The 13,908-nt window shown below is 49.7% G+C and overlaps 1 protein-coding gene across 1 annotated transcript in view; it reads right to left on the reverse strand.

The window, feature by feature from the left end:
- Window positions 1-13,908, reverse strand: part of LMF1 (lipase maturation factor 1) — a 140,707-nt gene that overhangs the window by 37,431 nt on the left and 89,368 nt on the right. Inside the window, exon 6 of the mRNA XM_041462069.1 lies at window positions 7,662-7,829. Within this exon, the coding sequence (XP_041318003.1) occupies window positions 7,662-7,829 (168 nt within the window). The remainder of the gene's footprint in view (window positions 1-7,661; window positions 7,830-13,908) is intronic.

A 13,908-nucleotide genomic window follows, 5' to 3' on the forward strand; every position in this document is an offset into this window, starting at 1 on the left:
ACGGGTTTGGGGGTACCCTTTTTTTAATATTTTAAAAAAAAAAAAAAAAAAAAAAAAAAGAGAGAGAAGAGAAAAAACCCCCAGCGCCCTGAATCAGGAGCTAATTAAATGCACTCCTATGGCTCCCAGTGAGTGTTTCTCAGTCCCTCTGACTACTGCAGAATGCAAGGACTTAACTTGTTGCTAACTAATCCCAGAGCCCATTATGGGAGCAGTGTTATTTACTGGTTTGGGGTGGTATGTGCTGCTATTCCCCTGTCTGGCACAGCAGATCCTATCGAGCTGGATGTGAAATCAAATATCAGAGTGATTAAATCGTTTGGGTTCTGCCTGCTTAACTCAGAATGTTTCTTGTTGGGGGGTGTAGAGCTCAAGATTTAATTTAAGGGGGCTTAAATGTAACAGAAAATCTGCCCTGTAAGTGCTTTGATTTCACATTCCTTCTGTTTTGCTGTGGGGAAAAGCTGAGCTGGAGCAGTGCCAGGGTCAGGGAGGGGGTCTGGGGATCCAGGAGGGCCCCAGGGGCAGGGACACCCCAGCCACCCTCACCTGGACCAGGATGGCTGCACAGGGCTGGGATCAGCCTCCATAATCCCAGCCCAAGCTCCAGCATTCCCAAAGAACCTGGGAATCTCTCTGCCTGCACCTTCCATCTCACACCCCACGAGATTTAAAAATCCAAAGTGGATTTTTGAACAACTGAACTGCAAAACTCTTTTTCCACGGGCCTGTTCCTCCAGCCCCGTTCTGTTCATTTTCCTGGGATCTTCTGTTTGCTGTTTCTTTCTAAACCACAACAAAATCAACAAGATCTGGACTTTGGGGAAGGCTGAATTTCCTCTGTTCTGGCAGGGGAGCCCAGCCCAGCCCAGGCAGTGACACCCACCCAGAGCTGCTGGGGGACCACACTCCCCAGCATCCTCAGGGATTTATAAAAAAGCAGGAAAGGGGTTTTTTACAGGGACATGAAGCGATAGAACAAGGGGGAATGGATTTAAATGGAAAGAAAAGAGATTTACATTGGATATCAGGAAGAAATTCCTCTCTGGCAGGGTGGCAGGCCCTGGCACAGGTGCCCAGAGCAGCTGTGGCTGCCCCTGCATCCCTGGCAGTGCCCAAGGCCAGGCTGGACAGGGCTTGGAGCACCCTGGGATAGTGGAAGGTGTCCCTGCCATGGCAGAGGTGGCACTGGATGATCTTTAAGGTATTTTCCAACCCAAGCCATTCTGGGATTGTGTGAACTGCAGAATAATTCCTAAATTTTCTGGCTGCTCCATCCTCCAGCGAACTGGGCTTCATTCTCACACACATTAACACCACCGCTCTGCATCCACACAGAAAAACAGAAAAACACCTCCTCGAGCAGTGCCCGTGCCCGTGGGTGCCCAATTAAAGCCCTAACGAGGGCCTGATCCTCCTGCCACGAGCCTGGCACTGGTGTAACCCCGCTAATCCTGCTGGAGACACCCCTGATTTACACCAGCCTTGCCACGAGAACAAACCCAGCTCGGCCTGACAAGTGAAAACAAACACTGGATTCAGACACTTTCTGCAGGGAGGGGGGGCTGGTTAATTTTTGTTCCCTCTCTCCAGGCTGCTGCTGTGACCTCTGCTACCTCCTAAGTCAGCAACACAATCTCTTGCAGCTGTGGCACTGCAGCAGCCTGATTTAATTTGTGTGTGTGTGGCTGCAGGGGCAGCTCATCCCTCCAGCATCTCGTGGTGTGGCAGAGGCAGCGCTGGGACAACGGGGGGCTCGGTCCTCCCCTCCCCAAAAAAAAGAGGGGGGAAACCTCCACTTGGCCTCCCCTGCCTTCCTGGAGAGATGGGAACAAAATCAACCAGAGGGAAACGTCCTTTTCCATCAAAATTTTTAAGAGGTTGGGGTTTGGCCAAGCCAAGGAAGAAAAAAAAAAAAAAAAAGCCAGAAAATGTCTGTTCAACAACTGTTTTCTGCCTGAAAAGAAAAAAAAAAAAAGAGGAGGAAAACGAATTTGCTGCTGCTCTCCAGCACATGCCCGGCTCCCAGGGGCTGCCTGTCCCTGGTGCAGTGCCCAGCTGGGCAAGGGTGCTGCTGGCAGCTTGTTTTCCTGCTTTCCAGAACAGAGCTGGAGGTTCCTGCCACATCCCCCCTGTCCCAGCAGGTCCCCCCTTCCCTCTCCTGGCTGGATCCTGGGAGCTGCCCCCTCTGGGGGCTCCTCTGCAGGGCTCGGAACCTCGCAGGGGCTTCGGCTCTGGGGGCTTCACCTCTGCCTTCTGCAGGGCTGGGACTGTGCCTGCCTGCTGGCACTGCCACCCCCTGCTGCTGGCACTGCCACCCTCTGCCCCTGGCACTGTCACCCCTGTGCTCCTGCATTGTCACCCCTGTGCCCCTGGCACTGTCACCCTCTGCTCCTGCATTGTCACCCCTGTGCCCCTGGCACTGTCACCCCTGTGCCCCTGGCACTGCCACCCCCTGCTGCTGGCACTGCCACCCTCTGCCCCTGGCACTGTCACCCCTGTGCTCCTGCATTGTCACCCCTGTGCCCCTGGCACTGTCACCCTGTCCCTGGCAGTGTCCCCCTGTGCTCCTGGCATTGTCACCCTGTGCTCAGGCAGTGCCACCCTGTGTCCCTGGCATTGTCCCCCTGTGTCCCTGGCAGTGTCACCCTGTGCTCAGGCAGTGCCACCCTGTGTCCCTGGCATTGTCCCCCTGTGTCCCTGGCAGTGTCACCCTGTGCTCAGGCAGTGCCACCCTGTGTCCCTGGCATTGTCCCCCTGTGTCCCTGGCAGTGTCACCCTGTGCTCAGGCAGTGCCACCCTGTGTCCCTGGCATTGTCCCCCTGTGTCCCTGGCAGTGTCACCCTGTGCTCAGGCAGTGCCACCCTGTGTCCCTGGCATTGTCCCCCTGTGTCCCTGGCAGTGTCACCCTGTGCTCAGGCAGTGCCACCCTGTGTCCCTGGCATTGTCCCCCTGTGTCCCTGGCAGTGTCACCCTGTGCTCAGGCAGTGCCACCCTGTGTCCCTGGCATTGTCCCCCTGTGTCCCTGGCAGTGTCACCCTGTGCTCAGGCAGTGCCACCCTGTGTCCCTGGCATTGTCCCCCTGTGTCCCTGGCAGTGTCACCCTGTGCTCAGGCAGGGCTCCTGCTGAGCGCCGTCCCGGCCCTGCTGGGTGGGAGCAGGGCAGAGCCTCCAGTCAGCACCGAGGATCTGGAGATGTTCCCCAGCCCAGCCCAGCCCCTCCAGGCACTCTGTCCTGTGTGGGACGTGGGGCTGAGCTCATCCAGGGCCTTCTGCAGCCACCAGGATGCTGCCAGGAGCTTGCAGGGGCTAGGGCAAGGAGTCAGACTCCACAGATCCATCCACATCCAAAGGGACTGAAAAGCCTAAAGCTCCCCCCACGTTCTCAACTCCCCACTCTGTGCCTTTGTGGCTCTGACTGGGAATCAAAGCAGTGCCCCTGCCTTTCCAGCAGCACCGACTGTGCAGTTCCCATGCTATTTATTCATTTATGGATTTCACCTTTCTGATCCTGAAGCTCCTTCCCACCTGACACTGCCAAATCCACCCTGGCCCCTTCCCTGCCTCGCTCCAGCCCAGCCCTACTGCCAGCTCTGAGGGGCAAGGTGGCTTTTTCCTGCCTCTTTTTTTGGCTTCCCTCTCGCTTCCCCTCATCAACTCGTTTGCCAAGCAGTGTGATTTTACTGCCTGGCTTCCAGGGAGCCAAGAAATACGTTTGGTGTGAGCTGGAGTTGGACAGCGTGAAAAACACACAGATCCAGGGGTTGAGGAGGCAGATCCAGGGTTGGAGGAGGCAGATCCAGGGGTTGAGGAGGCAGATCCAGGGTTTGAGGAGGCAGATCCAGGGTTTGAGGAGGCAGATCCAGGGGTTGAGCAGGCAGATCCAGGGTTGGAGGAGGGAAATCCAGGGTTTGAAGAGGTAGATCCAGAGTTTTGAAGAGGTAGATCCAGGATTTGATAAGGGAGATGCAAGGTTTTGAGAAGGGAGATCCAGGGTTTGAGGAGGCAGATCCAGGGTTTTGAGGAGGGAGATCCAAGATTTTGAGGCAGCAGCTCCAGGGTTTTGGAGGAGGCAGCTCCAGGGTTTGAGGAGGCAGATCCAAGGTTTTGAGGAGGCAGATCCAGGGTTTTGAGGAGGGAGATCCAAGATTTTGAGGCAGCAGATCCGGGGTTTTGGAGTAGGGAGATCCAAGGTTTGAGGAGGCAGATCCAGGGTTTGAGGAGGCAGATCCAAGGTTTGAGGAGGCAGATCCAGGGTTTGAGGAGGCAGATCCAGGGAGCAATGAAATCCTCACCAAGCTGAAGGATTTGCCTTCCCCAGCAGCACTTCCAACCTCCCACACCCCACAAACTCCTTGGGGTATGGGCAGGCTCTGCCCTGGTGCTTCTGCAGAACCAAGAATAAGAGTCCAAACCTCACCTGAGGTCTCCAAAACCCTCCAAAATATGTTTTGCTCCCCTCCAGGTACTGACAGCTGTGTTTTTAATTTGATTTCTCCTGAATATTGGGGTGTTTCAGATCCAGGTGTGCATTTCTCAGGCCCACACTCCATCTCTGCTACAAAACCCAGCCAATCACAGAACTGTCAAGGTTGGAAAAGCTCTTTAGCACCATCAAATCCAACCATCAACCACCACATTCACCACTAAACCACGTCCTGAAGTGTCACATCCACCGTTTTCTGAACACTTCCAGGGATAATTTATTCCTGGCAGACACAACTGGCAGCAGTGCCCAGGAGGTCCGTGGAAATGGTGGGGTTTGAGCTGAGCTCACAAAGAGAACGTGGCAAAAGCCCCGGAGCCGAGGGGCAGGACAGCACAGCAGGAGGGAGCATTCCTGGCCAGGAGCAGCAGCACCGAGCCCTTCCTGGATCTGCTGGGAATGGGCTCATCCCAAGGGTCCCTGTGGCCCCTCCAGGGGGGAACTGAGGTGCTGGCAGCACTGTGGTGTCCATCAAAGCCACCCTAAATCCCACCCCAAATGCCACCAAACACAAACCCCAAGAGGAACCTCCTGTGCACGTCCAGGATGGGAACAAGGTGGAGCCTCCAGCTCCCTTGGGATAACTCCAGGCTGGAATCCCAACCCCACAGGAATCCCCTGGTGGACACACATCCATGCTCAGGCTGCTGAGCACCTCCTCTCTGATGTTTCCACCCTCTCTAAGCTTTTTTCCTTACAAACGTGAAGCAGGCAAGAAGAATAAGTTCACACTTGGAAAAAAACCCCACTTTCCTCTTTTAAAGCCCAACTTTTTTTGGGTTCCTGACAAAGCAATATTCTCCAGGCCAGTTGGAATCTGGAAAAATACACTCACTCAAGCTCGCCACCATGACTCCAATAACAATTATAAAATGTCCAATAAAACTTGTCTGTAATGTCAATTCAAATCTTGAAAAGCAGAATTAAGTGGTATATCAACATTAAACTTTATTGCTTCCTTTGCAGAGCACAAGGATTGTCAATAAAAGTCATTCTGAATGAAGAAAAGGGCAGTAAATATTAAATAAACAGGTTTTTGTTGAAATGCTATAAATGCACCAGAGCTGCCTCTTACACTGGGACCCTTTCTGCCTGCTCAGACTCCCCTCGTGATCGAAATAAGTCAGTAATTGCCAGCTATCAATAAAGGGCCAATTAAAGGGGCTTGATGCCTGCACTGACTGGCTGTCATTAGGGCATTTATGGGGTGGGCTCAGCCCTGTCTGAGGTGCCCCAGCCCCCCCAGGGCCCTGCTCCTCGTTAGGGGCCCTGGGGGAGCCGGGAAGGAGCCGGAGGTTCCTGGCTGGGAGTGACAGGGATGGAGCAGCCCCGAGGGGAGAAGGGGATGACAGGGGAGCATTGGGCATGGAATGGATTGGGCTGGGAGGGACCTTAAAGATCATCTCATTCCAGCCCTCCTGGGGTCACTTTTCTGTGTCCCAGGGTGCTCCAGCCTGGCCTTGGGCACTGCCAGGGATCCAGGGGCAGCCACAGCTTCTCTGTGCCAGGGCCTGCCCACCCTCCCAGGGATGAATTTGTCCCTGATCTCTAATCTAACCCTGCCCTCCTTCATCTTAACCAGAAGAGAGGGTAGGTTTTGCTTTGTCAGTGGAGTTTTCTCAGGGTTGGGCTGAATAAAATCCTCCCAGTGCCTCCAACAACCTCAGGGGTGCCACAAACACAGCTGGCACCCGTGGAGTGACACCCCGGGAGCTCCCTGGGTCACACCTCTCCCTCCATCTGCCCAAATCCATCCCAACCCAACCAAAGCTGCCCCAAAAAGGTAAAAGCTGCTGTTCAGGGGCACCCAGACACAACAGGAAGCGTTTGGGAAGCAGGAGGAACCGGGAGGGCACAAACCCGCCGGGGTTTCTGTCAGACCTTTAAAACCTGATCAGCATTTTTGTGGTTTACCAGGGGGCTTTATGAGCTGTTCTCCAGCTTAATCATCACATGAACTCACAGGAAGCAGTAACAGCTCCTGAGTATGAATTTCATGATGCTGAACAAAGACAGGGACAGCAAGGGCTGGAAATGGAGCTTCATGAGCTCTTTGAACTCTGCCAGGACAGACAGGAGGGGAATCAGATGGGCTCTAGGGAAGTATTATGCAGCAGCTTCTGTCCTCTGAGTTCTGCAGAGGTACAAAAAAACCCACTCAAAAAATCAACTGGAACGTGAATCCATTAAAATTTCAAGGAATTATTTTGATTTTAAACCTCAGCACAGGCAATCTGGTATTTGTGAAGAACATCTCAGCCCTTTCCAGAGATAAAGAACAATCCTCAAATGATAAATGCAGAAAGAAGAATCCCTTCAGAGATGGACAGATGTCTGTAAAAATTAACTTTTGGGGGAACAACAAGGATTCCCCACAGAGCCTTTGCACTGATCCTGGGCTGCCATTCCTCTGCCACACAGAAGCCAAACCTCCAGCAGTGGGAAACACCCAGGAATTCCTGGCTGGGAATCATCCTCACTCCCTGGAGCCTGAACTCCCACCCTGCCCCCGGAGCCAGCTCCTGCTGGGAGGAGTGGGAAGCCCAGGAGAGGAGGGGACCCTCAGGATGATGCCTTGAGAAGGCTGAGCTAGAGAATAAAGTGGGGATTTATTAAAAGGATCTCCTCAATGGATCCACCTTGGGCAGCACAAGAGCCCAGCCAGGGCTGCACCCCAGGTGAACCAAAATGGTCACAAAATGCACGACTGGTCACAGGGCCTCTCACTTTTATAAGTTCTGCTCCATTTGCATATTGGAGCTAATTGTCCAATTACAGCTCCAGCCCATGCAGTCCCATCCTTCTTCTCTCTTCAGTCCACACTGTTTATGCTCTTGGGCTTGAGATTTGGATCATTTATCCTTGGTGCCCAGCTGGAGCAGGAATTGTTTTGTCTCCCTGCTCTGTGCACAGAGCTCACCATCCCCTAATGGGAAGCTCAAACCCACCCACTAAAGCAGCACAGAACCTGAAAAATAGAAAAGCTAAACCTGAAGCACCATAACATGAATCTCAGAACTACAGCCTAAAGCAGCACAGAACCCGAAAAATATAAAAGTCAAAACCTGAGGCACCGTAACATAAATCTCAGAACTACACACGAAAACAGCTCAGAATTTGAAAATACAGAAGCCAAAACCTGAGGCCTGGAGGACACGAAGCAGGAGCAGCTCACCTGGAAGAGGATCTGCAGGAGGCCGTGCAGGATGCCCATCCTCCTGCCCAGCAGCAGGAAGAAGGGCACCACCAGCTCGATGAAGTGGTTGACCAAGGTCTCGAGGCGGTGGAACCACCAGGGCGAGCGGTGCATGAAGTACGAGATGGGGCTGGGCACCGGCTGCGTCTGCAGTGGCAGAGGAAAAAAGGAATTAATCCCCTCCAAAGCTTGCTGTGAAGGGCTGCTGCAAAGTTCTGGCCTTATTCCTTGTTTCTCTCCCCAGGTTTGCCATCCTGCACCTCTGGGAACTTGTTTCTTTGCAGACTTCACTCCGCACGTCTTTAAACAAATTCATCTCTTAAAAAGCAAGAGTTTTAATTTTCCCTTTTGTCGTCATAACCAAGCCCCATCTTAAATTAACCCCACTGTTATTTAACACTGAAATCTTAGATCAGCACTGAGGGATGTTAAACTGAGTGAGGATCCTCAGAGCAACGGAGCAGATCCAGAAACTGAGCCTAAGATTTGCTCGGGGTCAGGCCTTGGGTCAAACAGAGCCAGGAATGGAAACCAGATTTCAAAACCTTGGAGATCTGCTTTCAAAATGTTTAAAATTCAAATAAATGTGCTGGTAGAGCTGCTTTCCAAGATGGTAATTTGGGAGAGGAAAGTGTAATTCCTCTAAACATGCTCTACTGGTTAAGGTATTTACATACTGGCCTTGGGACAATATTATTCTTTTGTCAGCCTGAAATTTTTTGACACTGGGAGATTTTTCCGTCCAGGACAAGAAAACAGCAAATTTTTCAAAGGGAACAACCCCAAATTCTGATATGATAATAAATGCCACCTTAAGAAATCCCACAACTGGAGCAAAAAATAAATGTGAATTTATCTTAACGTATCTGACAGGCTCAAATTCCCTGGTACTGTTTTAAAACTTCAACAACAACAACAACAAAAAAGAGAGACGTCGAAAACACAAACGCTAATTGAAGGAGACACAACACATCTTTAAATTATTTGTAGCTAAATCCAAAATACAAACAAAACAGGGCAAATCCTGCAGGATGCATGGCAGCCAGGCACGCTCCCGCTGCCAAATCCCACAACTATTGTAATTCCTTATTAGCAAAGCTGGGATTAATAAAGCTCGGCCTGGGCTGGAGGCTGCAGTGGCCCCTCAGGACAGGAGACCGCATCCTTCCTGGCCGGATGGAGCCGGGCTGGGGTCAGGGAGCTCTGCCAAGGCCACTCGGCCAGGCTGGGGGGTCAGGGCAGCCCCAGGTGTCCCCCGGGCTCCTTCCCCTCCACCAGGACCTGCTTCCAGTTAATCCCGTGTTGGGCTCCTCCCAGCGAGCCTCACAGAGGGATTTTTTTGATCCCAGATTGCTGAGAAATGCTTTTATCCTTCCAAACAGACAGGTTGTTCCTTGGCTACTTCAAATTATTATTATTATAATTATAATTATAATTATTATAATTATTATTATTATTATTTGTTATTTTATATATATTATATATATTTTATATATTATATATATAATAGAGATATATAATATATATTTTATATATATAGTTATTTTTATATATATTATTTATTATTATTATTATTATTATTATATAGTTATTTTATATATATTATATATATTTTATATATTATATATATAATAGAGATATATAATATATATTTTATATATATAGTTATTTTTATATATATTATAACTGTTATCATTATTATTTTATATATTATTTTTTTTAATAAATATTATATATATTTTATACATTATATATAATATAGATATATAATAAATATTTTTATATATATTGTTATTTTTATATATATTATAATTGTTATTATTATCATTATTATTTTATCATTATTATTATTTTATCATTATTATTACTGTTATCGTTATTCTTATCGTTATCATTGTCATTATAACATTATTAATGCATTATTATAATCACAATTATAAACTTATTATTATCATCATTATCACAATTAGTATCACATTACCACAATTTATTACCTACCACAATTTATTATTATCATCATTATTACCACAATAATAATGATCTTTATTAATTATTTATTATAATGATAAATATTAAATTATTATTATAAATATTAGACTAGTGTTATCAATATTAAACTATTATTATAAATATTAAATTATTGTTGTTGTTATGATCATTATTATTATTTTTAAGTGCTTTAACCAATCCTGGCCCAGCTGAGGCATCGATCCAACAGCTTGGAATGTTTGGCACTCACGCAGGCAGAGTTACTAACGTCACACCTACTTAAAATTGTAATTAATACATTAATGTGGATTGTTCCCACTTGTTGTTTGAGCTGGGACTGGAGACACTGCCATCCCAAATTGTTTAAGGGCGGGAAGAGAAAACTCCAGCCTCAAATCCCACTGCAGTGGAAGTTCCTGGCCAGGTGAGGATGAGGAGGAAGACCCAGATTCCCAGAGCACTGCGGCTGCCCCTGGATCCCTGGAATTGTCCAGGACCAGGCTGGGATGGGTTTGGAACACCCTGGCACAGTGGAAGGTGTCCCTGCCACGGCAGGGGTGGGATGGGATGAGCTTTCAGGTCCTTTCCAGCCCAGACCAGTCTGGATTTGAGGATGAAGCAAAGCCCAGTGACAGGAGTGATTCACACGTCCCAGAAATGCCTCAGAAGCTGCTGGGGGAGGAGATGTGTGTGTGTGTTCCTGCAATGCCTTCCAGATGCTGCACAGCACAGGTTCCCTGGGAAGGGAGCTGTGTTTCCTTGGGATGGAGCAGCCTGGGAATCACCAGGAGCCCAGGATGCTGGAAAACTTCCTGGATTCTTTTTGTGTCCGAGCCCACCAGAGGCACTCACAGCTGGGGAAAGCACCCTTCTTTTGTCAACCTGAAATCTTCTGACACTGGGAGATTTTTCCATCCAGGACAAGAAAATGGCAAACGTTTCAAAGGGAACAGCCCCAAATTCTGATATGTTAATAAATGCCACCCTAAGAAATCCCGTAACTGGAGAAATGGGATTTTGGAGAGGGAATTTGCCCCACACCTGCTATTCCAGAGAAATCCTAACCCATGGGAACATCCTGGTGGTGTTGGTGTCAGAGAGGAGGGAAAAGCTTTCCAGGCTCTTTCATTCCTGGGATTTGGAGCTTTGCACTTTGCTTTGTGGCTGTGCTGTGAGGGGAATTATGGAACCCCAGAATGGTTTGGGTTGGAAAGGACCTGGAGGATTATTTAATTCCCATCCCCTTCCACTTTCCCAGGCTGTATCCAGCCTGGCCTTGGACACTTCCAGGGATCCAGGGGCAGCCACAGCTTCTCTGGGCACCTGTGCCAGGCCTCCCACCCTCTCAGGAAAGGATTTTATCCCAATATTCCGTCTTAATCCACTTTATTCCATCTTCCATCATAAACCTGCTCTTTTCCAGTTTGAAGCCATTCCCCCATGTCCCATCACCCCAGTGCCTGATGAAAATTCCCTCTCCACCTCCTCATCCTAGGAAGCATCCTAGGAGCAGCTGGGAGTTCTCCTACACCCAGAACTGGGATCTCCTGACACACAAACACGGGAATTGCAGCTCCAGGGCAGATGGAACTCAACAATCCCAAGGTGGATGCACACAGAGAGGGAGCAGAGCCCTGGGCTCGGAGCAGCCTCGTTTCTGGGCACCTCTTTGGGACTGAAAATGTTTTTAAATTTAAAAAAACAATTAGCAAACCATGGCTTTGTGTGTCAGCACAACATCATAACCCTGGTGCCTCCCTCTCCCCTCCAGCAGCCGGGGAGGAACCGCTGCTGCAAACGCCTTTGGAAATGGGAGCAGGAAAATGAATTCTGTAATTCACGGGGCAGATTTGTAAGGTGTGAGTGCTGCTGCAGGAATTCTGGGTCGCCAGCTCGGGCCTGTTCCCTGGCTTGGATCGAGCAGGTTTTATGAGGGCTGGTAACAGAGTCTAAAAATACACACAATAAACTGTTTTTTTTCTCCCTACGGGGTCTATGGTTTAATTATGTTCTTAGTGAGAACCATTAAAGTGCTAAGTACCTGAAGACTCCTAATTTACTAAACTGCACCCCACTAAAAGCCAACAGAAGGCCATTATACAGAGGAGTGAAGGCTCTTCTTGGGGGCTGTGAATGGCCACGGTCCCTCCTCCCCGCCCCGTTACTGCCACAGCTTCCCAGAAACTCCAAGGGAGGATTTAATCCCGGCCTTGGAGAGCCCAGCCCAGCCTGGGGAAAGCTCCAGGCTCTTCTACAGGGAAACAAATCCCACATTGTCCTGAAACAACCCAGCGCTCAGACAGGGCTGGGATTGGGGCAGACTGGGAGAGGGGAAGGTGTCCCTGCCCATGGAATGGCATGGGCTTTAGGGTCCTTCCAACCCAAACCACGCTGGGATTCCTTACTGGGCTCACAGCACTGCTGCCATGCAAGGAGCTGAGCAGCAGGGCAGCGTGGAGCTGGAGGGAAAGGAATCAGGGGATCATGGAATGGTTTAGGTTGGAAAAGCCCTCTAAGATCAACAAATCCAACCAAGTGCACTTCATGGCAGAGACATCCTGAAAAACAGAAGGAGAGGGAACAACAGCAAATAGGAATAAATAATGAGAAAAAACCCCAGCTATTTGGTCAAAAGAAAGAGAATTCCAGAATGAGCCAGGTTGGAAGGGATCTGAAATCTCATCCAGTGCCATCCCCTGCCAAGGGCAGAGACACTTTCCACTATCCCAGGCTGACCCAAGCCTGGCCTTGGAAACTTCCAGGGATCCAGGGGCAGCCACAGCTTCTCTGAGCATCCTGTGCCAGTGTCCCACCATCCTCACAGGGAACAGTTCCTTCCCAGGATCCCATCCAGCCCTGCCCTCTGGCAGTTTGAAGCCATTCCTTGTCCTGTGGAATCATGGACTATCCTCCCCTCGAGCCCACCAAGGTGCAGTGAACACGCCAGGAGCAGCTCTGCAGGCTCCCACAGCCAGGAGAGAGGGAAAGCCTTTGGCACAGCCAGCTGAGTGTGAGGAGCAGCAGTCCCTGGAAAAGCAGGCTGAGAGCTTTATTAAATGTTTTCTGGAGAGCTGTGGAAGATCCAGATGAACTGCAAAGCTCGGCTCTCCAGCTTCCCAAGCACTGAGGCATGAACTCATCTCCTCGGCTTCAAAGCACAGCCCTCGCTTCTCTTGTGCTTTGGACCAAAAAATAAAAAGGGTTCTCCATCGTGGAGCCTAATTGGATCAGCGTGGTCCAACAGGCTGCTCCCTGCCAGTCCATCCTGCTTCAGATGCTGACCTGGCTCCTCAAGCATCTGCAGATCAAAGCTCCACGCTCCCAAGGCCGACGGGAACGTCTCCCCAGCCCCGTGCCAGGAGAGCAGGGAGGTCACTCCCAGCTGCTGGGAAGTGTGGGCAGATGAGGGTCCTGCCTGAATTCAGCCTGTCTCGGGTTCTGCAGCAACCAAGGATTCCTAAAAACCACCCTGCTTGGAACAAGGGGAGATCCCGGAGCTTCCTCACCATGGAAAGGCTCCACGCGGGCAGCGACCTTGACTGATGAGCAGCAGAGGGATTTTGCACAAGGATTCTCATGTTGGGAAGGAAATGGAGCAGGGAACTGCTCAGGCTGGGTTTAAACCCAGCAGCACCTTGTGCTGGGGGTATTTATCTGTACACTCAAAGCTCCACGTCCACGCTACTGAAATACTCTCAACAGCTAAGCGGTTAAAAATAGCCCCTTCAAAACTTTCCAGTTATTAATGAGATTCCAATCCAAATAAAATCAGAAGGGAAAGAAAAAAAAATAAAAAAAGAGAAAAAGCTGGATCTGGCTTGAAATGCACACTGCTCTGACATCCAGTGGGTCACAAGGGGTCGGCTCTTCAGCAGCGCAATATCAAAATAATCAAGCCTCGATAAAGTAATAAAAAGAGAAGTTGCCTGTAGGTTCTTGCTGGGCAAAGCTCTCCTCGCCCAGTCAATAGGAATATTCAGTCCATAGAAAAACAGACTGGAATCTGCCTGTTTAAGACAGCAGAGCAAGCCAAGGAGATGTGTGTTTGACTCGGTGCCAGCACGGCCATAAAATGTTGGCAATTTAGTAGAGACGTGGTGCCGCGCCACTCTCCCAAAGGACCTAAATAAACTTCAGATGGAGAACATATATTTTTACTTTTTATATATATAAAAATCTGCTGGTTCATTTTTAACTCCTTTCCCCAGCCAGCCCGTGCTTGGGGGTTTTCAGAGCT

This window comes from Pyrgilauda ruficollis, unplaced genomic scaffold (genome assembly GCF_017590135.1).
Source record: "Pyrgilauda ruficollis isolate IOZ18807 unplaced genomic scaffold, ASM1759013v1 scaffold16, whole genome shotgun sequence".
NCBI classification, from domain to species: domain Eukaryota; kingdom Metazoa; phylum Chordata; class Aves; order Passeriformes; family Passeridae; genus Pyrgilauda; species Pyrgilauda ruficollis.